The 27,791-nt window shown below is 44.2% G+C and overlaps 3 protein-coding genes across 7 annotated transcripts in view; 1 reads left to right on the top strand and 2 right to left on the bottom strand.

The window, feature by feature from the left end:
• Window positions 1-1,567, top strand: Ndufaf3 (NADH:ubiquinone oxidoreductase complex assembly factor 3). The gene is made up of 5 exons (XM_038323429.2): window positions 1-559; window positions 660-855; window positions 986-1,052; window positions 1,135-1,235; window positions 1,310-1,567. Exons 1-5 carry the CDS (start codon window positions 351-353, stop codon window positions 1,424-1,426), a joined length of 690 nt encoding a protein of 229 aa, XP_038179357.1. The 5' UTR covers window positions 1-350; the 3' UTR covers window positions 1,427-1,567.
• A 279-nt stretch (window positions 1,568-1,846) lies between these two features.
• Window positions 1,847-7,145, bottom strand: Impdh2 (inosine monophosphate dehydrogenase 2). Its single transcript, XM_038322349.1, has 14 exons — window positions 6,957-7,145; window positions 6,523-6,571; window positions 5,891-5,992; window positions 5,720-5,794; window positions 5,199-5,405; window positions 4,463-4,550; window positions 4,071-4,270; window positions 3,900-3,990; window positions 3,712-3,807; window positions 2,630-2,773; window positions 2,400-2,544; window positions 2,168-2,311; window positions 2,005-2,088; window positions 1,847-1,920 (listed from the first exon to the last, which is right to left on the bottom strand). Exons 1-14 carry the CDS (start codon window positions 7,052-7,054, stop codon window positions 1,899-1,901), a joined length of 1,545 nt encoding a protein of 514 aa, XP_038178277.1. The 5' UTR covers window positions 7,055-7,145; the 3' UTR covers window positions 1,847-1,898.
• A 267-nt stretch (window positions 7,146-7,412) lies between these two features.
• Window positions 7,413-27,791, bottom strand: part of Qrich1 (glutamine rich 1) — a 42,029-nt gene continuing 21,650 nt past the window's right edge. For all 5 annotated transcript variants that reach the window (XM_038322347.2, XM_038322348.2, XM_038322343.2 and 2 more), the window contains 7 exons: window positions 23,327-23,504; window positions 22,603-22,757; window positions 19,880-19,994; window positions 11,809-11,917; window positions 11,060-11,211; window positions 10,529-10,619; window positions 7,413-8,405 (listed from right to left, as the gene is read on the bottom strand). In XM_038322347.2, the coding sequence (XP_038178275.1) occupies window positions 8,213-8,405; window positions 10,529-10,619; window positions 11,060-11,211; window positions 11,809-11,917; window positions 19,880-19,994; window positions 22,603-22,757; window positions 23,327-23,504 (993 nt within the window). In that variant the 3' untranslated portion in view covers window positions 7,413-8,212. The remainder of the gene's footprint in view (window positions 8,406-10,528; window positions 10,620-11,059; window positions 11,212-11,808; window positions 11,918-19,879; window positions 19,995-22,602; window positions 22,758-23,326; window positions 23,505-27,791) is intronic.

Below are 27,791 nucleotides of genomic sequence, written 5' to 3'. Positions count from 1 at the left end.
GGCAGCGATTTCCAGCCTCGCTGGGGAAACCTTAGCCACCCGCCCCGCCCACGGAGCCTGAGTATCCAAAGCCTAGGATTAGGGCCCCGGAGGCTGGCACCACACCCTGACCAGGTGTTCATAGCAGGACCAGGTGCGCGGCTGCCCCGCCCCGGGCCCCGGGAGCCCGGGATAATGGCTGAGAACCCGAGGAGCAGGCCGCAGCTGTGGCCTAAACAATACCCCGAGGGCCCCCGTGCCAGCAGGTGTCCCCCACTCTTTAGGGACAGTCGGCGCAGGCCTGCCTGTGGCGGGGTGGGCAACAGGTGTTGACACAAGAACCGCACGGGGGACGGAGTCGGCTGAGACAGATGTCGGTGCCCACCGCGCGGGCCAAGTTGCGCAGTGCCCTCCGGGACGCAAGGGGCGCTGTGGCCGTGCTGAGCCTCACGGCGTTTCGATCCCATCCCTCCTGCGACCCGGTTACCACGCGCCGTGCAGCCATGGCCACGGCTCTTGCCTTTCGCTGCCTGTACAGAGCTCAGCCTGCGCGGCTCTGTCGCCTCGTCTATCCGCTGTGGTGAGCCCCCCTGCCCGCCCCTGACCACCGGACCACAAAACTTTCCGTCCCCCGGAGTAGTCCGGCCTAGCCACGAGTCGCTGACTTTGGCCCTCCGCAGGACGACCCCGCGACGTGGTCACCGGCTCTCTCCCGCGGATGATGAGCTGTACCAGCGGACGCGCATCTCACTGCTGCAAAACGAGTTCCCTCAGGCCGTGTACATTGACAGCTACAACAGCAGAGGTTTCACGATCAACGGAAACCGCGTGTTTGGCCCCTGCGCGTTGCTCCCACAGACGGTGGTCCAGTGGAATGTGAGCCCCATCCTGCAGTGGAATTGAAGCCTAGAGCCAGAAGTCGTTCCCTCCTAGAAAATTTAACTTTAGTTTCGCTGTGGGTAAAGGCTGTGTAGACTTGACATGTTGAATGGCCTCTTCCATACAGGTGGGGTCCCATCAGGATATAACTGAAGAGAGCTTCTCCCTTTTCTGGATGCTGGAGCCTAGAATAGGTATGGGGGCATGCATGGGTAGGGCTGTGTCCTAAGTGACCTACTTCTGACCCTCAACACATGGTTGTCTCCCCTTTCTTAGAGATTATTGTGGTGGGCACTGGGAACAAGACTGAGCGGCTGCACCCCCAAGTACTACAGGCCATGAGGCAGCGGGGCATCGCTGTGGAGGTGCAGGATACGGTAGGTCTGACGTGGAAATCCGGCCCAGCTCAGGCTTACTTATCCCAGACATGCTAATTCTGTTTTTATTGCAGCCCAATGCTTGTGCCACTTTCAATTTCCTGTGTCATGAAGGCCGAGTGACAGGAGCTGCCCTCATCCCCCCTCCTGGAGAGACTATGCTCCCCTCTTTGGGTCAAGACGCAGAATGAAACCTCAGAAAGAAGAGTCAAGGAGGGCACTGGCACTTTGCAGAGTGCAGGGATGCCCAGTGCTCTCCCAACCCTCTGCCTGTGGGCACTTTCACCACTTGTCATGCTTGCCCAGAATAATAACTTATACTTCTATTCAAATATCAGTCGTGTTGCTGGGTGTGTCTGCTGACTGGGGGTTTGGAAATGTAAGGGTTTAATTGTCTTCAGACAATGTAGGATTTGTGTTCTCCTCCTCCCCTCCCTGGGGTTCTCTACTTGCTCATGTGCAGATTCAAGGAGAACACAAAAGCTTTCCTGACTTTCGAGTTAGAACTAACTAGCTTCCACACAGTTTATTTCATGAACCCAATGCTTTGCCACGCATCTGTGACGGTGGCTACAAAGTTCCATGTACCTACTGAACTCAAAGATGAATTGTCACTTTTTCCAAAACTTTTATTGAAAAATTCAAGGCATATACTGGATCTCTTCAGAAGAGCCTCTTCTCATACCTGTAGGCAGAGACCACCTGTGAGCAGAGCAGGAAGGAGGGTCTGAGGCTGGCAGAAACGCCCACCCAAGCACAGGGCACTTACGAATGAAGGCTGTGGACACCACCTTCCACCTGAGCTGAGGATGTTCTCTTCTCAAACTTCAGTTCCCCAGAGTACATCATGGCTCTGCGGAAAGGCAGGGATTAGATGCAGACAGTAGTTGCCCACCACTCCCTCTAGTCACGCCCCAGCTACCCACACTCACCGGACTTGGGTTAACCGCCTGGCACCAATGTCCTGACAGGAATGCTGGATGCCAGCAATCAAGTAAGGGACGAACTTGTGGATAGACCCTTTGTCCTGCACAGCTCCTGAAACCCCTTGGGCCACTTTGATTTTGTCAGCTTCACTGTTGGAACAGGCAAAGAAATGGACAACGTTGCCACAGGGATGAAACGAAATGCAGGGTTTGCGGGGGTGTTGTTTTCCTGTCCTACCTGAAATATCGGTTCTGGCTGCTGAGATGTTTGTCCATGGCATCAAGGGAACCCATACCACGGTACTTCTTCAGCCGGATCCCATCTGAGAAGAAGTACTCACCAGGGGCCTCGGTGGTAGCAGCCAAGAGGGAGCCCATCATGACTGGGAACAAATAAGTAAGCTAGGGAAGAATGTGATCAGTACAGAAAAGGGGGTACCACCCAGCCTGAAGGTGACTAAGCCTTACCTGTAGATGCCCCAAGAGCCAAAGCTTTGGCAATATGACCCACATTTTGGATCCCTCCATCAGCAATAACAGGAACACCAAAGCGCCGAGCATACTCAGAAACCTTGTAGACAGCTGTTGCTTGGGGCCGCCCACAGGCCAACACTGTTGAGAGACGGAGGAACAGAAGGATGTGTGATACTGGGGTGCTATACAAGGGGCCACTCACAGGACCCGGTGCTCTGAAAGACGCCTATACCAAGTCAATAGCTGACAGAGATGTGTGTGGGATGGCTGCTATTCACCTGCCTTCAAGAGTACCATTAACACTGGCTTTGCCTCTGAGTGTGCGCGTGCACGTGTGCAGGGCTCAGGGCCCAATGCAGCCTCAGGCACATGCAGATTATAGCAGCCGGGAAGCCCCGCCCAGCTGGTAACAGATAGGGAAAGAGTAACCGTGCAGTTAGTATCCAGAGGCACAAAGTCAGGTCTAGCCCTTCCTGCACAGTGGGCAACCCAGGCAAGATGAGGGCAGTGGTAACGTAGAAGAGAGCAGGCTCAAGAACTGATTGAGCCATGCCTACTGCAGAAAATGTGGGCAGAGCAGGGCCTGCCTCGGGAAGGAGGTCCTGCTCTATGAGTGCCCTAGGAAGGAGCCGTGATCTCAAGCAGCCCCCAAACCATGGTCTGTACATGTGTTTGCCCTGCCCCCCAAACAGCACCACAAACCCTGGGAGCTACAGCTACAGTCAACCAAGCAGTCGGGCAGTGGGCAGCTGGGCCGGGCCAGTGCGCCGGGCCGGACTTACTATAGCAGCCCTTGACAGTAGAAGGGCATTTGGGGCTGTGGGACTTTATGTCTGGTGGGATCTTGGGAGCCGCTAAATAAAACAAACAGACCAGAGTTTAGAGAGGGCACAGAGCAGGAGCAAGGAGGCCAGGCTAGGCGAGGAGTGGCAGGTGAGGGACGACAAGAACTTGTCTTGCTTCCAGCCATGTCACCCATCCAAGAGGCCTGTGTGGCCCTAGAGTTGCCCATGTTGGAGGACTCAAAGTGTAGTTCCCCTAAGAGCTGCTGGCCCCAATCAAAGCATATTTTTTACCTTCCTGGGTAATGCAGATGGAACCACATCCCATGCCAACTCGCAGAGCGTCCACACCTGCGTCTATGAGGTTCTTGGCTTGAGCAGCAGTGACGACTACAGGGAAATAGGATGATGAGGTCCAGGTGAGAAGGGAGCAAAACAAAACAAAACAAAACACCTTACCCACCAGGGCCATCTTCTCTTACCATTGCCTCCAATGACTTGGAGATTGGGGTATTTCTCCTTGATGTATTTGATCATATTGATTTGGAAAATGGAATTTCCCTGGGAAGAATCCTAGGAGAAGAAGAAGTTCTAGCTACACCACGATATGGCAATCGGCCCCACAGGCCCACCCTACTTACGCTGTAGCTTACCAAAACCACGACATCCACACCGGCGAGGGCTAGTAAGTCCAGCCTATACTTGTCATCCTCATGAGTGCCAATGGCTGCCCCACATAGAAGCTGCTTTTTGGCATCTTTGGAAGCAAGCGGGTAATCACGGTTCTTCTTCAGGTCTGTCCGGGCAATGATGGCTACCAGCTCATCATTTTCATTCACAATGGGCAATTTTCCTGAAGACAAGACAGGACCCTGAATATTTCTGTGCCCCTTCCCATTTTCAGGACTTCCCCCCACCACAGGATTCCTCTCTGTAGCTTTGGAGCCTGTTCAGAAACTTGCTCTGTAGATCAAGCCTGTCACACTGCCTCTGCTCCTGAGTGCAGGACTAAAGACTGGAGCCACAAATGCCCAGCAGGACTCACCCTTTTTACTGCGCTGCAGGATTTCATTTGCCTCCTTCAGAGTGATGCCAGCAGGGGCTACCACCAAATCTTCCCTCTTTGTCATGATCTAGAGTCGTGAGGACAGACAGTCAGACCAGGACCCTCCCTTTCCCTTAGACCACCATGATCGCATCCTGTCCCTCCTGATGGGCACTCAGTAACCATTACACCATTGAAATTAGTGTTGCTTGAGTAAGAACACAATACAGGAAGCAGCCTCTTATGGAGAAGGAAAAAACCACACAAGAACAAAGAAAAAAACCAGAAAGATACTCAAGAACTAACTTTTTTGTGGAATAAAAAAAAGCATGAATTCGGGCTGGAGAGATGGCTCAGTGGTTAAGAGCACCGCCTGCTCTTCCAAAGGTCCTGAGTTTAATTCCCAGCAACCACATGGTGGCTCACAACCATCTGTAATGAGATCTGGTGCCCTACTTCTGGCCTGCAGGCAGAGTACTGAGAATACTGTATACATAATAAATAAATAAATCTTAAAAAAAAAAAAAAGCATGAATTCTAGCAGACCAGACACTTTGTCACCAGAGTCTCCACAGGGAGAAGGGATGCAGAAACCTCACGAAGAAGTTAGAAAGCATGGCCAGGTGTTTTTCATGGTCAGAAAATGAGGCCATCAATAATTCACACAGTTAAAAGAAACTGCTTTCCTTCAGCCTGGGTTGTTAAACCTTGGTTGTTTTATGCTATTGGCACCCACCTCTTCCAAGAAACGGTCATGCTCTTCCTCCTTGAGAAAATCAATATCCCTTGAGGAAATGATGCCCACCAATCGACTCCCCATCCGGCCTGTATCTGTGATGGGGATACCACAGAAGCCATGCCTGGCTTTGGCCTCAAAAACATCCCGCACGCGATCCTTGGGGCTAAGGACCACAGGATCAGTGATGAATCCCTGTTCGTATTTCTGGAAGAGATGATGAGGTCATTGCATCTTTGAAATCACTTTCATCAGCCTCCTGGTGTAAAACCATAAGGTCCATGCCTAACTGTCCTTTACGGCAGTGCTACAGAACCAAATCAACCCCTCTAATATATGATTGGGCTGGATGCACTGTGCACTAGCTCAAGTAATGGGGTCTTTGGTCTTTCTCCACAGTAACTGAACCCCACAGTTGGAAGAAAAGAACCTCAGTTGGCGGAACAAACCCTCCACTCCCACCCCACTCCATCTCGGTGTAATTCCCAGGAGATCCTGGCCACAATCCTTGCCCTTCTGACCTTCACTTTCCTGACTTCATTGGCCTGGAATTCGGGTGTACAGTTGTGGTGGATGAAACCAATGCCTCCTGTAAGCTACAAGATGAACACACAAGTAGGCGATGAATAAGAGGCACAAGATCTGGCAGAGATGGCACCCTGACTTGTCCTCCCATGACCCTCCAGGCTCACCGCCATTGCGATGGCCATTCCAGCCTCTGTGACAGTGTCCATAGGTGAGGAAACCAATGGGGTCTTCAGTGTGATCGTCTTAGTTAGAGCGGAGGTCAAATCCTGAGGAGATAAAGAACCACTAGAGATAAACACCGCTTATTCCTCAGGGTCCATAAAAAGGCCCTGGCAACCTGCGTGCTCACCAGAAAGACCATTCCCATTTACTCTACCTCACTCCCCAAAGCCCATTCTGGTGTAGCTCACATTAGCAAACCGCATCACCAGCTGGATGTGCTGATTCCTTTAATCCCAGCACTCGGGAGGCGGATCTCTGAGTTTGAGGCCAACCTGATCTACAAAGAGTTCTAGGACAGCCAGGGCTACACAGAGAAACTCTATCTTGAAAACACCAAAACAAAACAAAAAACCAACCAATTAAACAACTGCACCACCCTCCCTCCTTGATGTTCACAACCCAATTCCTAGAATGGGCATAGTGGCACATGCTTACTGTAACCCAGCATTCCCTCAAAACTAGTCCACACTAGTTCGGAGTCAGCCTGATTAACCTACCTAGTTTCAGACCAGCCAAAGTTATATAGAGAGATGATCTCAAAAAATAGAAAAACCCAGCCCATTATTTTACTCACCACTTCGTCCGCAGTGAAGTCGATATACCCAGGAAGAATGAGAAAATCGCTGTAGAGGGAATTAAGCAGGACTCTCAGGCTACACCAAGAGAATCCAACTCTATCCCATAAAGCTCTGAGCAGGGAGCTGTATAGACCCCTGTGCCACAGGCAAGATGGCACTGGGTGGATTAGGGACAGGGAGTTTTCTGTCACCGAGCTAGCTGTCATTAGTGCTCCTGCATACTGACAATTCCATGTGTCCAGAGGACAGGGTCTCGAGACTTAAGTCCTAAGTACTGTAGAAACGACCCTTTCCAACCCAGTCCTGTCAAAGTTATCCTCCGGAGAGTGGTAATTCCCAGAACCTGCTCCCGTGTCCGCTCCCAGGAGACCTTCAACGAAACCCCCATCCGGCCCCTCGCCTCGCCCATGTGGGTGCCCTAGCCCCGCACTTGTAGGTGAGGCCATCCCCGCAGTTGAAGAGCTGCTGCGCGGTGAGTCCGTCGTCTGGCACGTAAGACGTTCCGCCGCTAATCAGGTAGTCCGCCATGACAAGCGAGGGACACCAACGAGCACCTCCGAGGACCGCGCCGCAGAGGCCTCCACGGTCTGCTCCGCGCCAATATAAACCAGACGATTTCGTCATTACGCCGCGTGCGTCGCGGACGCCAGAGCGTAGGGCGTGCGCACTATTGCCACGCCCAGTAAGGAGGCGGAGATAGCAGAGAGGGACGGACGCATGCTCACTGCATTCATAGGGGCTTAACTCAGAGGGCTGTTTCCTGTCCTGTCCCTCCCAGCGCTGTCCCCTCCTTCCCACACTGGATCTGGGCCCATTCCAATTAAGTTTTGTTTCTATTTTGCCAAAAACCCCTCCCCCAAATAAAGACACATTATTCACTAGCATGTTGAAAAGACGTGCTTGTCATTCTTAATAAACAACTAGAATAAGAATACATAAGAGAAAGAGTGGTATCTTTATATGATACACAAGTGTATGTTACAAGAATTCCATCAGGCACAGCAGCCTCAGGTTTAAGGCCTCAATGTTAGGCCAAGAAAAAAAAAAAAGGCATGGTAAAGTTTTTACTTTAACATCTATGTCACTTGTCATAAAGGAGGGTGTAATAGAAATTGTCTTTAATAAAATCATAATTGAATTTCCCCTCATTTTTCTTTCATTAAGATGCTAAGTTTATGTCTGAGCATGAAGAAAAAATTGTGGCTCCGTGTAGTCAGTAAAGCCTGTCAGTCCAAAGTGAAGTCAGGTGGAGATCCCCAGGAGATTGATCCATTCATCAGCAGCTCCATCTTCCTTGTGAAAGGGAAGGGCCCATATTTGTCCCAACAGTTCAAGACCCTTTCCCCATGCCCCAGACAAAAGAAAAAAAAGAATAAAAGCCAGCCACTTCTTAGGACATCTGGCTCTCAAAATCCCAGAGCCCCACAAATCAAGGGGTTTGCCCACATCTACGAAGACTCAAAGGGACAATGCTGCCTTTTACATTTTTAACAGAAGTAGCCTGAAAAGCATTGTAACTACAATTAGGACCAAAAAAGAAACAAACAAAAAAAAAGAAAAAGAAAAAAAAGAAAAAGAAATAAGGAAAGAAAAAAGAAAAATGGAGGCCTCTTCTTTAGTGTAAAAGTTTTTGTCTGGTTTTTCCTGGATTTTTTCTTTTTTCTTTTTGTCTACTGAAGCGGCACCTCAGTGCATGGTGGTTGCGCTGGCCACGGCAATGGCTTCTTGGATTTCTCGTATAACCAGTATGCGGGTCAGCATCTGTCCCATCTGCTCTCTGCTGATCGGCTGGACTGAGTACCAAATTGGGCTGTTGGGAGCCACCACTGGCTCAGGTGTCAGGTAAAAGGTGTCATTTCGGCCTTTCACACTCTGGGGGCTAAAGAATATTTCAGTAAAAGATAGGTAATAGCATAATTTTAACTATTCCAGCTTAAGCCTCCCAAACACACATCATATGAAAGCTCTTGAGGCAGCAGACTTGAAGGTGTATCCCAGCTACTGAGATCTATGCATTCCACACACCATGCCAGGAACTCAACTGGGGTTACTGTAAATGCCAGTGACAAGCTGCTATTTTCTTGTTCTTTATATAAATGAGCTATGATAAATCACTCAGTGTACTTGCCTACTACACCTCAGAATGTGTCCAAGATAGATTTATATAGAAATTTAAATATATATATCTATAGTTATATACTTACATATATTTATATATCTATATATAATTAAATTTATATATAAGTCTATGTATATCCCAACTGCAGCAGACTTCATCTAGAAGATCTAACTATAGCTGTTTAATCATATTGTCTGCTTGTCCAATACATGTATTGTCTGGGCTCACTTCCCCTACAGCCTACAGTGCTGCACCTCTTTCTTCAGTAGTTAGTATAATCCAACACCTCACATTCATTCATCCATCCGTTCCAAATGTGATAAAGAGTTATTTGTGCCAGGTCTATGTTAGGTATAGTGTTAAAGAAGGGAGCAGAACACCTACTAGATAATTCCTGACTAACAAAGTTACATATACATACAAAAAAAAAAAAAAAAGATAGCAGTTGAGGGCTACAGAGGAACTAGTTGGAGGCAAAGAAAGGCGATCTGGAAATGCTTCAGTGGAGGAGCTGTGTCCAGTGGAGACGAGAAAGCTTAGTGTCCTTGGATGCAAAGTATGGTTATGGGCCAGAACGAGCAGATATAACCCAGCAGAGCTTCTATTTAACTATAAAGACTATTGGCAGAGTAGTGAGAAAGCAGCTCAGGTGATATAACAGAAAGACCCCAACCACAAAAGCTCCTTCTCATGTTGATATGAAGAGGATAGGATATACCAAAATGCTGGAACAAAAAAACAAACCCAAAACGGACAGAACATGTATGTTTGCTGCTGTCAACTATGTTGAGATAGCAGCAGTAACAAAATCTAAGGCAGAGTGATAGAGGACCATGGTCATCAAAAAACAGACTTTTTTTGGTTTGTTTTTCGAGACAGGGTTTCTCTGTGTAACACTTCTGGCTGCCCTGAAAATTGTCCTGTAGACCAAGGCTGTCCTTGAACTCAAGAGAGCCAATGGCCTCTGCCTCCTGAGTGATGGAATTAAAGGTGTGCACCACCACCACCCGGTTTAGGCTATGAAGTCAAAATCAGAGCCTGCCGTAGCAGTACACATATCTAATCCCAACACTTAGGTCAAGAGCAGGCATATTTCTTTTGAGTGGGAAGCCAGCCTGGTTCTCTGAATTCCAGGCCAACCAAAGTTATATAGGGAGACTCTGTCTCCAAAGATTCAGCTGTCAAGAGTTCAGTGATCCCTTTTTAATCAGTTCTGTGTATATCACACATTTTGGCAGAGCAAACAAGTTACTTCTTGGGCCAGGTATGATGGCATACACCAACCATTCATTACTCCCAGCACAAGAGGTAGAGGAAGGCAGATTCTGTTGAGGTCAAGCTTGAGGCCAATCTAGACTAAGTGAATTCCAGGACAACCTGGGTTACAAAGAGTCCCTGTTTCAAAATAAACAAATTAATTTCTTTGGTAGTACTTGGGATTCAGTTCAGGGCACACCAGATAAGCACTCTAATCCTCAGCAACACCACCCGCCACTTCCCTTTCAGTAACTGGGTGCATGTAAGCCTGCATGCCAGAAGAGTGTGCCAAATCTCATTAGAGATAGTTATGAGCCATCGTGTAGGTGCTGGGAATTGAACTCAGGACCTCTTAAAGAGCAGTCACTGCTCTTAACCTCTGAACCATCTTTCCAGCCCCAATGTATGCTTATGCTGTATATGCATCTTGTCATGGGGAGGCATTTTGTAGTTCCAGTCTGAGAGCAAATCAGTTCCAAAAGCTAAATATGAAAGTCAGATTTAGTGGTGCACACCTCTAATTCCAGTGTTGGGGAGGTAGGTGAGTGAATCAGTTCAAGCCTGTTCTATCATCAACATACAACACACACATTCACTTGTATGGTTAGTAAATAAAGCCTCCTCACCATTTGAAGAGGTAGAAATCGTACAGCTTGATGGGACACCTCAATGGATTCTCTGGATTCTCTGTTTGTTCTGCATACATGTCATCTGTAACTATTAAACAAACGAACATGAGTTCAACCTTCTAGATTCAACAGAAAGAGAAAACTGATTCTTTCAAGTTGTCCTTTGACCACTTTCAAGGTGGTACATGTACAAGGACATGCATATGTGGGGGTGTAAACACACACATGCATGCACATACAAATAACTAAAAACAGACACATACAGGACAGACCTAGCACAACTGTAAGCCTAGATCAGTAACTTGAAGCATTCAACTACCTCAATGAGTAAACACTGGGTGAGAGAGGAAAGGATGAAGCTTTGTTCTCCAGGGCATCCCTGAGCCTATGAGAAACATTTGCAGTTTCTAGTGAAGGAGAAGGAAATGGACAATTTCTACTGAGACAACCTCAACTTACACACATCCCCATAAGGACAAAGGCAGGCTGGCAGTAATGGTTGTTATCATTCCTGTTTCCTTTCTCTACCTTTCTGGCCAGTCTGATGGATTCCAAGGGCCTTCAGATAGCGGATACTCGTGCTTTTATCCTTAGGATTCGAGGGGTTCTTCTTTGTCTGTCGAAGGACCTTGGAGAAAGCCAGCTTCATGTGCTGATCTACTGTCTTCAACAGGAAGTACCTGGACAACAAGCGCAAGCAAGGCAAAAAGAGGGATGCCAAGAGGATGACGACTTACCACCTCAAGTCCATTAATGACTCAGACGAACCATCCCCCACTCCCAGGATCTGAGCAGGGTCATGTCTATGCCACTGTCCAGAAAAGAGTCATGTTAAAATGATTTGGAGGGGGATCCCAAAAGGTGGCCTGCACCTTACCACTCATTATACAAAAATGCAGCCAAGCCGGGCAGTGGTGGCACACGCCTTTAATCCCAGCACTCGGGAGGCAGAGGCAGGCGGATCTCTGTGAGTTTGAGACCAGCCTGGTCTACAAGAGCTAGCTCCAGGACAGGCTATAGAAACTACAGGGAAACCCTGTCTCAAAAAAAAAAAAAAAAAAAAAAAAAAAAAAAAAAAAAAAAAAAAAAACCCAACCAACCAACCAAACAACCCTACCCCCTTCCCCCCTCCCCAAAATGCAGCCAAATGGAACCCAAACTAACTCAAAATTTCTGAAATGTGCCGGAGGGATACATAAGTCCTCCTGGTGTTTCCACTATCCACGCTGGGTAAATGCCAGTAGTAGCTAAGAATGTAGTTTCTAAAAAACACTTACTTGGTGTTAAAGAACATGAGGGTGGTCAGCAGTGTGGAAGGGGAGTGTGCCCCAAGCTGCTTGCACTCCCACAGCATCTCTTCAGTCACGTGGCTGGGCAGAACATAGCCTAGGTGGAACAGAGCACCACTGCAACAACTGCACGACAGAGGTCCATGAGCACGAGGACCACACAGGAACACAGTTTCAACAGAGGAAATATCCCTAGGGTATGGTTAAAAACTCCAGAGCTAGGCCAGGCAATTGTGGTGCACACCTTTAATCCCAGCACCCAGGAGGCAGAGGCAGGTGGATCTCTGTTCAAAGCCAGCCTGGTCTACAGAGTGAGTTCCAGGACTAGTTCCAAAGCTACACAGAGAAACTGTCTCTCAAAAAACCAGAAAGAAAAACTCTAGAGCTAGTTAAAGCACAGAACCTTGGGTCACAATCAAATTTGTGGGGTAGGACGCAATAATGACTACTTGTTTCCCTTTAAGTTTCAAGGTGGTCCCTGTTGCTGTTGTTCTGAAGAACCACAGGTTCCTTGACTGTTGAGACCTAATTCCTCCACACCCATCAAAGATGATTAGCGCAAAACCTGTGTTTAAGGAAAGTAAAGTCCATAAAGCTATAACCCAAATTCTGTTTAAGAAAGACTAGATCATATCTTTTTAAGATTAATTTTATTTTATGCATATGAGTATTTTGCTTGTATGCATGTATATGCATTGTGTGAACTGCTTAGTGCTTGTGAAGGTCAGAAGAGGGCATCTGATGCCCTGGAAATTGAGTTATGGATGGCTTTGAACCACCTCATGGGCACTGGAAATTGAACCCAGGTCCTCTGCAAGTGCAACAATTGCTTTTAACCTCTGAATCATCTCTCCAGTCCTTACATCACATTTTCAGGGTGTCTAGGGTAGAGACTTGGAACATATTTATCCACTATCTCTAGAAAGCAAGGCAATTTTATGAACAAAAGGGAAGACTGATACTTGCACAACTACATGTTTCCTCCAAAATACCAGATATTACTCATACCTATGTACACCTACAGCTACAAGGTTCCAAAGACCAATGGTTTGAACCTGGATAAACAGTAACATGCTATTTGATCACTATGGCACCTTCATGTGCTCAAGGCCATTACAGATATGTAAGCATTTGTATGCTGGGGACATGTCTAGCAGATGAGCTGACACAGCCGACTTCTCCAAGACTTTTAAGATGCCAAAGTCAGGAAGTGAAGGTGGTACTTCCTAAAAGGAAGAAAAAACTATTTTGCTCGATACAGTCTTTTCTTTTTGTGTTTATTATTATTATTATTATTATTATTATTGTGAGACAGGGTTTCTGTTCTAGAACTCACTTTACAGATCAGCTGGCCTCGAACTCACAAGAGATCCGCCTGCCTCTGTCTCTGACTGCTGTGATTAAAGGTATGCACGACACAGCCTAGCCCAACAGTCCTCTTTTCTATTAATATTTAATACACTTCCATTTCTTTCTTTTTCCTTTCTTTTTTTTTTGGGGGGGGGGGTTGGAGACAAGGTTTTTTTCTGCAGCTTTAGTGTCTGTCCTGGAACTACCTCTTGCTCTTGTAGACCAGGTTGGCTTCGAACTCAGAGATCCACCTGCCTCTGCCTCCCGAGTGCCGGGATTAAAGGCGTGCGTCACCATCGCCCGGCCACACACTTCCATTTCTTAAAGGCATTTCTGGCTCTATTCTTGTTTCTTTGATTCACTGATCAAGTCTCTTCCTTATGCTTAGGCTACCCACAATTCAGTGTGTACCTCTGATTCAGGAGTGCAGGAATTGTAGTGTCCAACTATGCCTGCCTCTGGCTTCACTAAAAAAAAAAAAAAAAAAAAAACCCAAACAAACAAACAAACAAACAAAAAAAAACCCCTCTGCTGAAAATCCAAAAAGGACTTTAATGCCTAAGAACCAGGATTTCTCAGCATAGGAGAAAGGAGACACAAACTTAATCTAGAAGAAATCATCACCCACAGCTTCTGATTTTATTGCTAAAATACCTCCTATTAGAGCTAGAAAAAACAGGCTCTACAATGAGAGAAATCCCTCAGATAAAACAGGAATATTCTGTTAAATCAGATCAAAGGAGCTACTAAAGACTACTACGATAATATTAAAAGAACAACATAAAGTTCCAAACGAGGGTCTGGAGAGATGGCTCAGACATTAAGTGCTCTTCAAGAGGTCCTGAGTTCAATTCCCAGCAACAACATGGTGGCTCACAGGCTCACAACCATTTATAATGAGATCTGATGCCCTCTTCTCTTCTGGAATGCCCGCAGACATTCAGGCAGAACACTGTATACATGATAAGCAAGAAAATCTCAAAAACAAAACAAAACAAAAAACAACAACAACAACAAAAAAACCTCCAAATGCCCAAATATCAGACCATCTGTAAACTGGAAAAAACAACAGGAAATGATATGATCTGTAGATCACACTGATTTTACTTTGTCTGTCTCAAGACAAGGTGTCATTATGTAGCCCTGGCTTTCTTGGAATTCACTATGTAGACTAGGTAGGGTTGAACTCAAAAGTTCAACCTGCCTCTGCTGGGATTAAAGGTGTGAACCACCACATCTGGCCCTTACAATAATCCTTTTTAAAGATCTTTTTGTTCTTGTTTATGATGGTGAATTGTACTTACTTACTTTTCTTTTATGGAGACAGAATCTTACCATGTACCTCTGGCTGGCCTGGAACTCATTATGCACAATATAGGAGTTCATAGGAACCCATTCAGAAATCTACCTGCCTTCTCTTAGGAGTGCTGGGAATAGGGGAATGTCCCCAACAACGACTCACAATAAAAAAAAAAAACATGGCACATTATGGTAGCATGTGCCATAATCTGTGTTCTAAAAGGCTGAGGCTAGATGACCAGGAGTTTTAGGCCACGTCTGGGTTAAACGAAAAGACAATTATAAAAGAAAAAGAAGACATTTCTTGGCCCTGTCTGCCCTGTTTTTTAAAAGCACTGAATTTACTTTATTTGTCCTTTGTCTTACACTTTAAAACTCCTTAAAAAAAAAGAAAGAAACAAAAACTACTATATTGTATTCTAAGTACCTGGAATACTTTGATACACATTTAAACAAAACCCTAATGGTTTAATTTTCATTATTAATTTCATTTTGTTTTACATGTTTTTGCCTATGGGTATGTATATATGTATGGACTCATGTGCCTGGAGCCTGTGGAGGCCAGAACAATCTGTTAGATCCCCAAGAACTGGAGTTAGTTACAAATGGCTGTGAGCCGCCTTGTCAGGACTGGACAAACAAGCCCAGGTCCTTTGTAAGAGCAGTGATGAGCCGTCTCCGGCCCTAACACAGGTAACGTTCAACATTGACTTGTTCCTGGTGTGTGCATGCAAAACATGCATTGTGTGCCAGGAGACTCACAGCACTCAAGAGGGAGATCACTCCGAGTTCTGTGCCAGCCAAAGCTAGATAGTAAGTCCTTTCCCCCAAAACAAAGAAGTATATGCGGAACAATAAGAATGCTGAGGCCAAAGGACACATTTTCAATTTCCATGCTGTGTCAGTAAATATAAAGTTGTATTAAGGCTGGTAGTGGCACACACCTTTTAATATTCCAGCACTTGAGAGGCAGAGGCACATGGATCTCTGTGAGTTCCATGACAGCCAGGGCTGTTACACAGTGTGCCTCGAAAAACCAAAAACTAAGGGGCTGGAGAAATGGCTCAGTGGTTAAGAGCACTAACTGCTCTTCCAGAGGACCCGGGTTCAATTCTCAGCACCCACAAGGCAGCTCACAACTGTCTGAAAATCCAATTCCAGGGGATCTGATACCTTCACACCAATGCACATAAAATAAAGATAAATCATAAAAAATTTAAGAAAATAAATAAATAAAATAAAATGTGGTCTTCCAAACGGTAGTGCTGGGCTGGAGAAATGGCTCAGCTTTTAAAGGCTAAACTCACAGTACTAATGCTAGTGATTTTTTTCATTTCCACCATGATACATCGCTGTTCTAGCTGTTCCTTACCTAAGAAACATTTCATGCTGTGCTTTTTCGGTTTGTGTTTTGGCTTTTCAAAACTGGGTTTCTCTGTAGGAAGCCTGTCCTTGAACTAGTTCTTGTAGACAAGGCTGGCCTTGAACTCACAGAAATCTGCCTGAGTGTTGAGATTAAAGATGTGCCACCACTGCCTGGCTTTATTTTGTTTTGAGATGGCAACATGCTTTTCTGAATTGCATTCATCCTAATAACACCTCAATGGCACATAGAACACTTTGTTTAGCTGTCTATTTATAGCTTCCAGGGATCTGACCACACCCTCTTCTGGCCTCCAGAGTCACTTGCATTTACATGTATATATCCACACAAAAACACAGAAATACACAAATTAAAAATTTAGTAACAGTCCTGGCACTCAGGAGACAGAGGCAGGCAATTTTTTTGAGTTTGAGGACAGCCTGGTCTATGTAGTGAGCGTCACAATAGCCAGGACCACACACAAAGACTATCTCTAAATAAAATGAATAAAAAAACACAAAACAAACAAACAAAACAATAAAACAGTTAAGTACTATATAATGAATCTGAAAACAACATGAGCTAATAAGACCTTGTCTTTTTTTTAAAAAAAAAATAAATAATTTAGATGTATTATTGGTGTTTTGCCTGCATGTGTGTCTGTGTGAGGGTGCCAGATCCCCTGGAACTGGAGTTACAGACAATTGTAAGCTGCCATGTGAGTGCTGGGAATTGAACCCAGGTCCTCTTAAAGAACAGCCAGGGCTCTTAACCACTGAGCCATCTCTCCAGACCTTGTCATAAAGGGGCTGGAAAGATGATTCAGCAATTAAGAAAAGTGGCTGCTGTAGCAGAGGACCCGTGTTCTATTTCCAGAAGTAACATGGTGGCTCACAAGCAGATACTCCTGTTCTAGGAGATGATGTCCTCTTCTGCCCACCACACACACACACACACACACACACACACACACACACACACACACACACACACACACACACACACACACACCCAGTATACCAGATATACTCACAGGACAAACACCAACATATACAAAAAAATTTTTTTTAACAGAAAAAACGAAAAAGGTGGTAGAGCACTTGTCTAGCATGTTTGAAGGGTTCTATTCCCAGCACCATCTACACCAGGAATGATAACACACACCTGTAACTCTTAGAGCTTGGGTGATGGAGCCAGGAGGATCAGAAACTCAGTCACCCTAAGCTACATGGTTTGAGGTCAGTCTGGGATATGTTAGGCCCTGCCTCAAACATACAAACAAACAAAAAACAAAGATACACAGGATACAAGTGCACACTGCTAGTTAAAAAAAATCAATCACAAAAAGGATAAATAATAAATCATTCCAGCTGCGACATGGTGGCAGACTTTGGAGGCAAAGGTGGGTAGACCTCTAAGTTCCAGACTAGCCAGGACTCACTATACAGTGAGACACTAGGAATCAAATCAAATCAATCATTTAATTAATCAATCAAACAGGAGCAATGGAAACAGCTATTCCAAATATTTGACATTCCTTCAAAGGGAATGTTACAAGGCATTAGAAAACTATCAATGGTGTCAAAGCTTTGGGGAAAAGGTGATGAACACACAGCAAACAAATTTTTCAAACACGAGAGAGGTGTAGCTAGAATGCAACAGTACTTTTTAGAAGACTGAAGTTTGTTTCCTAGCAATAAGTCAGGCAGCCCACAACACCTTTAACAATCCAGCTCTAGGGAGAAGTAATGGCCTCTTCCAGCCTCTGCGGTTACCTGCACACATGTGGCATATACACATAAACACTTTGTACTGATCAAGTTTTGTAAAACAAAAGTTAACTAAGATATTCCACTGAAAACTTGTATTCTTTTAACATAAATATTATCCAGGATGTTGGCACTGGATAAATCAACAGTAATAGTCTACAGACACAAAGATTTATAATTCTTTTTTCTTTTGAATCAGGGTCTTGATACATAGCTTAAGTTGGCTTCGAATTCAAGATTATCCCATCTCAGCTTCAGAATGTTGAGAAGATAATGAATCATTATGCCAGTTAAAATTTTGCCTGTTATTCAAAACCGTTTCTCTGTGTGGTCACAGAAATCTACACATGTCTATCTCTGGAGAACTAGGATTAAAGATTTAAAGACGTTAAAAGTAGGGCAGTGAATGGCGCAAGCCTTTAATCCCAGCACTCAGGAGGCAGAGGCAGGTGGATCCCTGAGTTCGAGACCAGCCTGGACTAAAGAATGAGTTCGAGGACAGACTCCAAAGCTACACAGAAACCCAGTCTTGAAAAACCTAAACAAATAAATAAATAAATAAAATAAAAAAGATTTAAAGATGTGTGCTGCTGCCATTTGGTTGTTGGTTTTTTTTGTTTTTTTGTTTTTTTTAAATTAAACCATTTAGAGCCTTGAAGGAAGAAAAGGACTGAACAGGATCTGATGTTCTAGGCAAGGAAGATAATTTGCTGTTGGAACACAGAGATCTGCCTGCCTCTGCCTCCCAGTTGCTAGGATTAAAGGCATGGGCTACTATGCCTATCTGAAAAAAAAATAATAATAAATAAAAATACTTAAGGAGTGGAAGAGATGGTTTGGTGGTTTAGAGAAGAACACCTGGAATCCATGTCCAACACCCATACAGTTTAAAACTATCTGTATGTAATGTCAGTGTCAAGGCCAGAAGAGGGACCTTGAATTACAGATGGTCTGTGAGCTAACATGTGGGTGCCAGGAATAGAACTTTTGAGTCCTTTGCAAGAACAACAAGTACTCTAACCACTGAGTCATCTATCCTGCCCCTGAAAAATACATTTTAATGGTAGGTAATGATGATTCCTAGTTTGTTTCATTCACTTAGTTTTTTCTCAGACATGGTGTCACAATTTTGCCCACGTTAGCCTTAAGCTTTTTGACTCAAGCAATCTTCCTGTTTTAGACTTCCTACTAGTTGAGACAACAAGCACATTCTATTATTGCAGGCTATGACTTTGTTTCTCAAGATAGGGTTTTTGTGTAACCAACAAGGCTGTCCTGAAACTCTGTAGACCAGGCTTGTCTACAGAAAGATCCACCTGCCTCAGCCTCCCCGAGAGCTGGGATTAAAGGTGTGTGCCACCAACACCCAGTTAGGATTCTTAGTTTGATTAATAAATTTGAACAAGAAGAAAGGTTGTTAGTAATCACACGAGTGACACACTGGGGTCAGCAGGAGTCTCTGATGAACAAAGCACCGGATACTCAAGCTGTTTCCTGTGGATCATAGCCTCTTTCCCCCAGTTATGCTGCAGTCAGCCAAAGACACTGCCCATGGTTTTGTTTTTGTTGGGTTTTGATCTGGGATGCCCTTCTGTACACTGAGAATATGTGTTGCTCCTATTGGCTGATGAATAGAGCTACTCTGGCCTAGAGCAGGGCAGACTATAGCTAGGCGGGAAAGCCAAACTGAATACAGAAAGAAAGAAGGTGGAGTTGGAGGACATGCAATCAGCCACCAGAGAACCAAGATATGAGCCTCATGGTAAAATATAAACTAATAAAAATGAGTTAATTAATAATACACTTGAGCTAATAGGCCAAACAGTATGTAATTAAGCCTCTGAGTGGTTACATTAAAAGTGGCTGCAGGACAAGATGCAACAAAAAACCTTCAATTACAGGGTTTTTTGTAGTTGTTTCTGTTTTTAAGACAAGATCTTTCTTTGTAGCCTTGGCTGGTCTGGAACTTGTAGAGAGATCTATGTGGCTCTGCTTCCTGAGTGCTGGTGTTTACCACACCAATTTAGCTATCTATCTTCTTAAAGCCCAAGTGCAGGGCTGGAGAGAGGGCTCAGTGGTTACAGAATGGGCTGCTCTTCCAGAGGACCCAGGTTCAATTCCCAGAACTCACATGACAGTTCACAACTCTCTGCTCACAACAGCCTCACACAGACAGATTCACATGCAGGCAAAACACCAATGTACATTAAAAAAAAAAAAGACAGTAAAGAAATTCAAATGAAAAAGAAGGAAATTCAAAGACAAGGGAAATTCTTACCAAGAGGAGTGACACGGGGCTGTACATCCTTCAGAACTTCATGTAACCACTCCGTGAAACGAACATAGTAAAGATCAGAAAATATGTCATCTACTCTTCCATTTTCAAAAAGGTACTAAAAGAAAAGTAATTGACAAATGTTACTGGTAGTCTCGAGTAAAACCTTTGGAAAACATTTTTCACTACCACCACTTCCTTATTCTACTCATTCTCTCCAACAAACAAAAGGTATTAAGTCAGGAGGTGATGGTGCATCCTTTTAATCCCAGCACTTGGGGAGCAGAGGCAGGCAGATCTCTGTGAGTTCTAGTCCAGCCTGGTCTACAAGAGCTAGTTCCAGGACAGCTAGGGCTGTTACACAGACAAACCCTGTCTCCAAAAATCAAAAAGAGATTAAATTCTAATTGTTCAATTGGTGTCATTCCCACAACATACGTCAAATCACATTAACAGAAATTTACATTACTGAGAGATGAATTAAAGAAGGATCTTTTGTGAATGCTATACATATATGCAAGGTACTATAGCAAAAATCATGGCAGGGGGGGCGTGATGGAGACATGGATCAGTAGTTAAGAGCACTTACTGCCTTTTCACAGGACCTAAGGTTAAGTTTACAACATCCACATAGCCCCTACTGCTCACACATAGTGCCCATACATACACAGAAATATTCACACATACATATCAAATAAAGTATCTCTTAAAAATCAAGAATAGAATTGGGGACTGGAGAGATGGCTCAGCTGTTAAAGAGGACAGACAGGGAACCTGGATTGAATTGCCACCACTCTCATGGCAGCTAACACCTGTCTGTAACACCAAGAGCTAACATCCTCACACAGACATACAGACAGACAAAACACCAATGCACAAATAAATAAATAAAAAAAAAAAAAAAAAAAATCAAGACTAGAAGTTGGGTGTGGCAGCACACACCTTTAATCCCAGCACTCAGGAGGCAGAGGCAGGTGGGATCTCAGTGAGTTCGAGGTCAGCCTGGTCTACAAAGTGAGTTCCAGGACAGCCAGGGCTACATTGAGAAACTGTCTCCCTACCCCTCCTCCAAAAGGGCCGGGGTGGGTGTCACCCTGTCTGTTAAGATTACTGCATTGTGGGCTGGAGAGATGGCTCAGCGGTTAAGAGCACTGACTGCTCTTCCAGAGGACCCGGGTTCAATTCCCAGCACCCACATGGCAGCTCACAACTGTCTGAAAATGCAGTTCCACGAGATCTGACACCTTCACATTAATGAAGTTAATAAAGTTAAGTTAAATAAATCATTAAAAAATTTAAAAAAGATTACTGCATTGTGGTAACGTGCAAAAAATATATTTTTTTAAAATTTGGCTTAGCTTTTTGAGATAGGGTCTCAAGCTCTATCAGCCTCTGTTCCACAAAACTGTGCTTGGAATTAAAGGCAGATACTGCCATATCCAACTTTAATCTTGTAAACATTATGAGTGCTTCATCTACACACGTTGATTGGTACCACATTTATGCCTACTGCCCTTGGAGGTCAGAAGAAAGCACTGGATCTCCTGGAACTGGAGTTAGGTATAGCAATGACTCACCATGTAGGTACTGGGAACTGAACACATGTCCTCTTTAAGAGTAGTAAGTAGGGCTGGAGAGATGGCTCAGCGGTTAAGAGCATTGTCTGCTCTTCCAAAGTTCATGAGTTCAATTCCCAGCAACCACACGGTGGCTCACAAACATCTATAATGAGATCTGGTGCCCTCTTCTGGCCTGCAGGCACACATGTAGACAGAATATTATATACATAATATATATATATATATATATATATATATATATATATATTTTTAAAGAGTAGTAAGTACTCTTAGGCCCTAACAAGTGTTAAGTCTTTTCATTTCCTTTCTCGTAAACTGAGATTACTACACTACCACCGTCTTCGATGAATAGAGACAGTACGTGAGATAACTTGGGTAGTTCTGGGTTAAGACCAGAAGGAAAGGAAAAAACCTGGAGGCTGTTTTCAGAGCCAGGCAATAGAGTAAGCTCTAAGAGACAAGCCTTGTAGCATCCTTACTGTGGAATCCTCCTTTAGAGTCTTGAGTATGAAGAAATCTACCTCTGCTCCCCTAAGCTGCCATTCTACCAGCCTCTCTGTTATCCTGAAAAAAGCCAAAAAGATTTGTATACAATTTTAGCCATACTCCCTCAAACCACTGTTCTGTATTAATGTAAGGTATAATGAAAATTATACTCAAGCACCAGATTGAGTAACTTTATGAAAACTACATGCTTACTTTAAGAAAATGAATTAAACAGATGCTTTTAAGAAAAAAAAGTTAATCATTAAATATTTTCCACCATCAGTTCTGGTGATGAAATTTGGGCCATCAGCCTTAAACAGCAAGTACTTTCATGGGCTGAGCTACTTCACTGATCCTCATTAAATACTTGAACACATGATTTCCTAAGTGGTAGAATGATACATATTTATTTGCATATATTCTTTTCTAAAGTAAACATACAGGCCTTTATTTAAAAACAAAAACAAACAAAAGGCAAGATCTATGCAGCCTTGGCCAGCAGGAACTCCTAACAATCAGCCGGATGTGTCTCCCGAGCGCTGCGATTAAAGGTGTGCACCACAGTACTTTCCACCTTTGTCACTTTCCTACATTAGAGCACTGTGAAAGCGTCCAATGAGAACAAGTTCAAACAAGTTCCTGTGCAGATCTGCTTCCTACCTTTTGTATACACAAGAAAATGTAGTAGAGTACATCTGGGTCGTAGGGTTCACCTTCTCCATTTCGAGCTTCCCGTGTCATTAAACAGAGGCCATAATTCAATTCGGCCACAGCAGAGGAGATCAGATCTTCTTGGAATCGTAGCAACTGGCGCCCTGTGACACAAGTTACTAAGGGTGAGTGGGAGTCCTGGCAACAGTGATGTCTTAATTGGCTGATCACATTGTTCAAAGGCGAGCTCAGAGAAGATACTACCCATCAAGGTTTGGGCTAGGAATGGCCATTGCATCTGTGCTCAGACTCGCTCTATTAAAGCAGTAACATATGTTATTACACTATCACATCAATAGGTTTCCTTTCCCTAAGAAATGAAAGCAGAGAAATGCAAAAACCACTCTGTAATATGAGTAAGTAAATGAGCCCAAACTGAGACAGGGTTTAAGCACAACTCACTGGCACTTCCCAGTTCTTCCCAAAAGCCACTCTGCCTTGGTCTCTTGTTGACACTAGAAATCCAAAGATTTAAAAATCTGAACTTGGGAAAATCCCACAAATCCTGTTCATTTTACAGGGTGAAGAGTACAACCTGTTCATCAGAAAAAAGTATACTTCTAAAGAAATTCTCTAGTCCTCAGAGTCAAAGATGCTACTTGCCTGCCATTCTGTTTTTCTTCTACTTAAGTTTTAGACACATCCAAGCCGCCCCTCCCTCTGAAACACTCACTCCCAATGGGGGCCAGTCTGTTTTGAGCATCCTTCTCTAGTTCAGCATTCTTGGTTTGAGCCCAGTTTTTCCATACTTCGAGCCCTTCTTCTGGCTTCAAAGAATTTGGAAGCAAAAGTTCTGGTGAAGGCTGTGGTTGTGACTGTGGCTCAACTTCAGCAACCTGAACAGTTTGTGCCTAGGAGACAAAAACCATCAGAATATGTCAATATTGTTTTTCATTAGGTCCTGTAGTTCTGACTACACCAGTTCTCATTTAGTATTTTTATTACATTTTTAAATTGTATGTGTGTAGTGCCTGTGAAGGGCAGAAAACAACTTATGGAAGTCAGTTCTCCTTCTACCATATGGTTCTGAGGACTGAATTCAGGAAGACAAGCTTGGAGAAAGCACTGTTACCCACTAAGTCATTTTGCTAGCTCTTGATTCTCAGTTAAAACCACTAATATAGACCAAGCATGGAAACACATAATTGCACTGAAAGTACTTTGGAGGCTGAGGCAGGGTTGCAGTGTCACCTCAAGTTCAAGACCAGCCCAGGCTTTATGGAAAATGTAAGGCTAGCCAGGGCTATATAAGTAGGACTTGGGTCTCCAAAAACCAAACCAAACCAAACCAAACAAGAAAACTAGGTAGTGATGGCACAAACCTTTAACCCCAGCACTCAAGGCAGAAGCAGGCAGATTTCTGATTTCTAGACTAGCCAGGTCTACAGAGTGAGTTCTAAGACAGCCAAGGAGAAACCTACAGAGACCCCTCGCCCCAAAAGAAAAAGAACACACATAAAAGAAAAAGAAACACGCACACAAAAGAAAACGAAACCTACAATGCCAATACCCCAAACCTCCCTAGAATCTCTTAAAAAGAGACTCCAAGTTTCAGTCTTTTTGTTTTTTGAGACAGGGTTTCTCTATAGTTTTGGAGCCTGTCTTGGAAAACTCTCTCTGTAGACCAGGCTGGCCTTGAACACAGAGATCCACCTGCCTCTGCTATTAGAGTACTGGGATTAAGGCATGCACCACCACTGCCCAGCTATCAATCTTTAAAAACTCCCTAAGGAAACAGGCTTATTTTCAAACACTGCTTCAAAAATTCACTGTGCAGAGCTGGACAGATGGCTCAGAGGTTAAGAGCACTGGCTGCACTTCCAGGTCATGATTTCAATTCCCATGTGGTTACACGATGGCTCACAATCATCTGTGATGAGATCTGGTGCCCTCTTCTGGCCCGCAGGCATACATGCAAACAGAACACTGTATATATAATAAATAGATAAATCTTTTTTTAAAAATTTCACTGTGCAAATAAAACACTTAAGCATTTTATTAAAATGTTTGAAGTGACTTAAAACATCTGGGTTGAGACCTGAGAAGGCCACATATCTAAGAAACTCCCAAGTAGAAACAAGGTTGCTAAACTGTAGGTTACATATCCAATTCCAAATGTGTAGAGTAGAGATTCTTAAAATTTAGTTGCAAACCTGGTAGTATAAATCAGTAATTCCAGCATTTGAAAGGTGGGTGTGTGGGGGAGTGTGGGGAGGTGGTAAAGAGAGGTCAAGGCCACACTTAGCTACATAATACCTTTAAGTCCAAGTAGGTTACATTAAAACCCTGTTATCAACCAAAATAAATAAATAAATAAATAAATAAAAAATAAAAAAATAAAAAAACTTACTTCTACCTTAAAAATCACCTAAACTGGTAGGAAAATGCCCACGTCTGGGACCTATTCCCAGACTCTAATTTGAATGGTCTCTATGACATAGGGCTGGAATCAGCACTGGTGAGGCTAGAGCAGCACGGCGAGTGCTTGGTTTACCACTTACAGAGCCCTAGCGTCAGTCTCCAGCACTTCAGGAGACTGGGTGTGTAGGAGTATACTCCTGCCTGTGATCCTTGAAGTGTAAAGATTAACAGACATTCAATAAATACACAGCAAGTTCCAGTAAATCCCATCCCCCCGAGGTGGGCATGATCCATGCATATAATCCAGCATTTAAGGGGGTGAGAGGAACCAATATTACCCTGATAATTTAGTATAGAACAATCAATAGACAAAGAAAACTAAAAACAAATAGTGAAGACTATGTTGCCACTGTAAAATCAGAGGTAAGACCTGAGAATCTTCGTGGTTTTTCCAGTTTATAAGACTCTTGTACTTTTAAGACAGGGTTTCAGGGTGGCTTCAAACTCTTGATCTTCCTGCGTCAGCATCCTAAATATGCTAGAACTACAGGCATCAGACATCATGCCAGCTTGATCTACTTTTCAGGATTTTTCTCAAATAATACTCTCGCCCCTAAGTACATAATCCATTTTCATTTTTTCTCTGAGACTGGATTTCTCTGTACAACCCTGGTTGTCCTGAAACTTATTAGATAGATTAGGCTGGCCTCAAACTCACAGAGATCCATCTGCCTCTCCTCCCAAGTGCTGGGATTAGAGGCACGTGCTACCACCACCCAGCTAATAAAATATTTTTAGCAAGGAGATAAAGCAATGTGTTCATGGCGTCGTGTTGAGACTCAAAACTGTTCTATGTTTGGGTAGGACTCTAAGAGGAATCTGCACAAATATCATGAGAGTACTTTTCTCACATTCACAAACCCCTGGAATCACTCTCCAGCACTACTAGCACCCACCCAAACAAATAAAAAAAAGTTAAGAGCTATTTAATAACATGGGAAAACTTGAAGTGAGGGGGGGAAGATTGGTTAGGTCAGAAATTAAACTACATTCATCCAAGTTGATTACATACAAAACACTCACTTATTAAAACTAGAAGTAACATTTGATGTTTTTCTGACACAGCTAAAGGAACTCACTCTGTAGACCAGGCTAGTCTTAAAATCACAGAGATCTGTCTGCCTCTGCCTCTTGAGTGCTGCGACTAAATGCGTGCACCACCACGCCCTGTTCAAAAGATGTTTTTCTGCACTCACGTGGGTACATACACTTATGCGCAGACCTAAGGAGGATAGGAAAAGACAGAGTTCTGCTCCATCATCACTATTCAGTTTTACTCCCTTGAGCTAGGTTCTCTCACTGAACCTCAAGTTCAACAGTTTGGGCTAGGCTGGTCAGTCAGTAAGTTCCTAGAATTCACTTGTCTCTGACCCAAGTGTTGAAGTTAAAGACATTTTTGCTATGCCTGGCATTTTATGGGGATGCAGGGCAATCTCCCCAACACCTTTTCTGTTTAATTTAAATTTGTACATGGGTGCTTTGTCTGCATGCATGTCTGCTCACACAATATGTGTGTGCCTGGCATCCTTAAGACACCTGATGAGAAGTCAGACATGGTGGTGCCCACCTTTAATCCCAGCACTCAGGAGGCGGAGGCAAGCAGATCTCTAAATTTGAGGCCAGCCTGGTTTAAAAGCAAGTTCTAGAACAGCCAGGGCTTCTAGAGAAACTGTGCTTCAAAAATAAAATAAAAAGTCTATAAAAATTCAGACATGATTCAAAAATAACAATAAAACCCCACAACTGAAGCTGGATGTAGTGGTATACACATCTAGTCTCAACTACTAGAGAGGCTAAGGCAAGAGAACCAGTTAAAACCAGATCAAGATGGGCTTGTGGAGCCTACCCCTTCTGTCTGCGGTTGACCCACTCTGTGTCCCTAGCTCTAGAATCTGCAGGTGCCAGCCACAGGAGCACGTGATGGTTTCGCTGTCTCTGTGCCTACTTACAGATAGGATTTTTGGTTGAATTAAAAAAAAAAAATTCTGGAGTGGTTTGCATGCTTGTAGTTGTAGGTCAGGCTGGGCTGTCTAAAATAAAGCAAAACAAAATTTGCCAGCATTCTGCTTCAGCAACAATGGCAAGTTGGGGAGTGCCATGGCAGGCTGTAGGTGGGGAAGAACAGCGCATTTTTGAATGGAAATGGAATGGAAAGGACAGTGCTAAGAAGGACTTTGCCTTGTCCTTGTACCCTACCCAGTAACACTGTTCTTGGAGGTTGGAATTCCCTCTTGATAAGTTCTGGGATAGAGAAGGGGAATGTGAACCTTAGGAGAAGTTGTCTTAGAAGCAGTGGGTCTGATCACAAGAAGCAACTTCCATTTGGTGGTTTTCTTTTACTTGAACTGTCTGTGTAGGTGGCACGCGCCTTTACTCCCAACACTCGGGAGGCAGAGGCAGGTGTGTTCAAGGGTAGCCTGGCCTACAAGCGCTAGTACCAGGACGGCTCCAAAGCTACAGAGAAACACTGTCTCAAAAAAAAGAGAATTGAGGGGAATAAGACTATAGATGACTGCCTAACATGCATGAAGCCCTAGATTTAAGCCTCAGCATACATAAACCAAGTGTGGTAGCCCACACATTCAACTGAAGCAGAAGAATCTGCTGTTCAAGTGTTAAGGTCAAGTCTGAGTTACGTTAAACTGAACAAAAAGACTATAGGTATAGTTCAGTGTAAATTTCTTCCCTAGCACTTGTGAGGTCCTGGGCTCAATCTC

Source organism: Arvicola amphibius, chromosome 3 (assembly GCF_903992535.2).
Source record: "Arvicola amphibius chromosome 3, mArvAmp1.2, whole genome shotgun sequence".
NCBI classification, from domain to species: domain Eukaryota; kingdom Metazoa; phylum Chordata; class Mammalia; order Rodentia; family Cricetidae; genus Arvicola; species Arvicola amphibius.
This window is presented reverse-complemented; position numbering and strand designations above follow the sequence as displayed.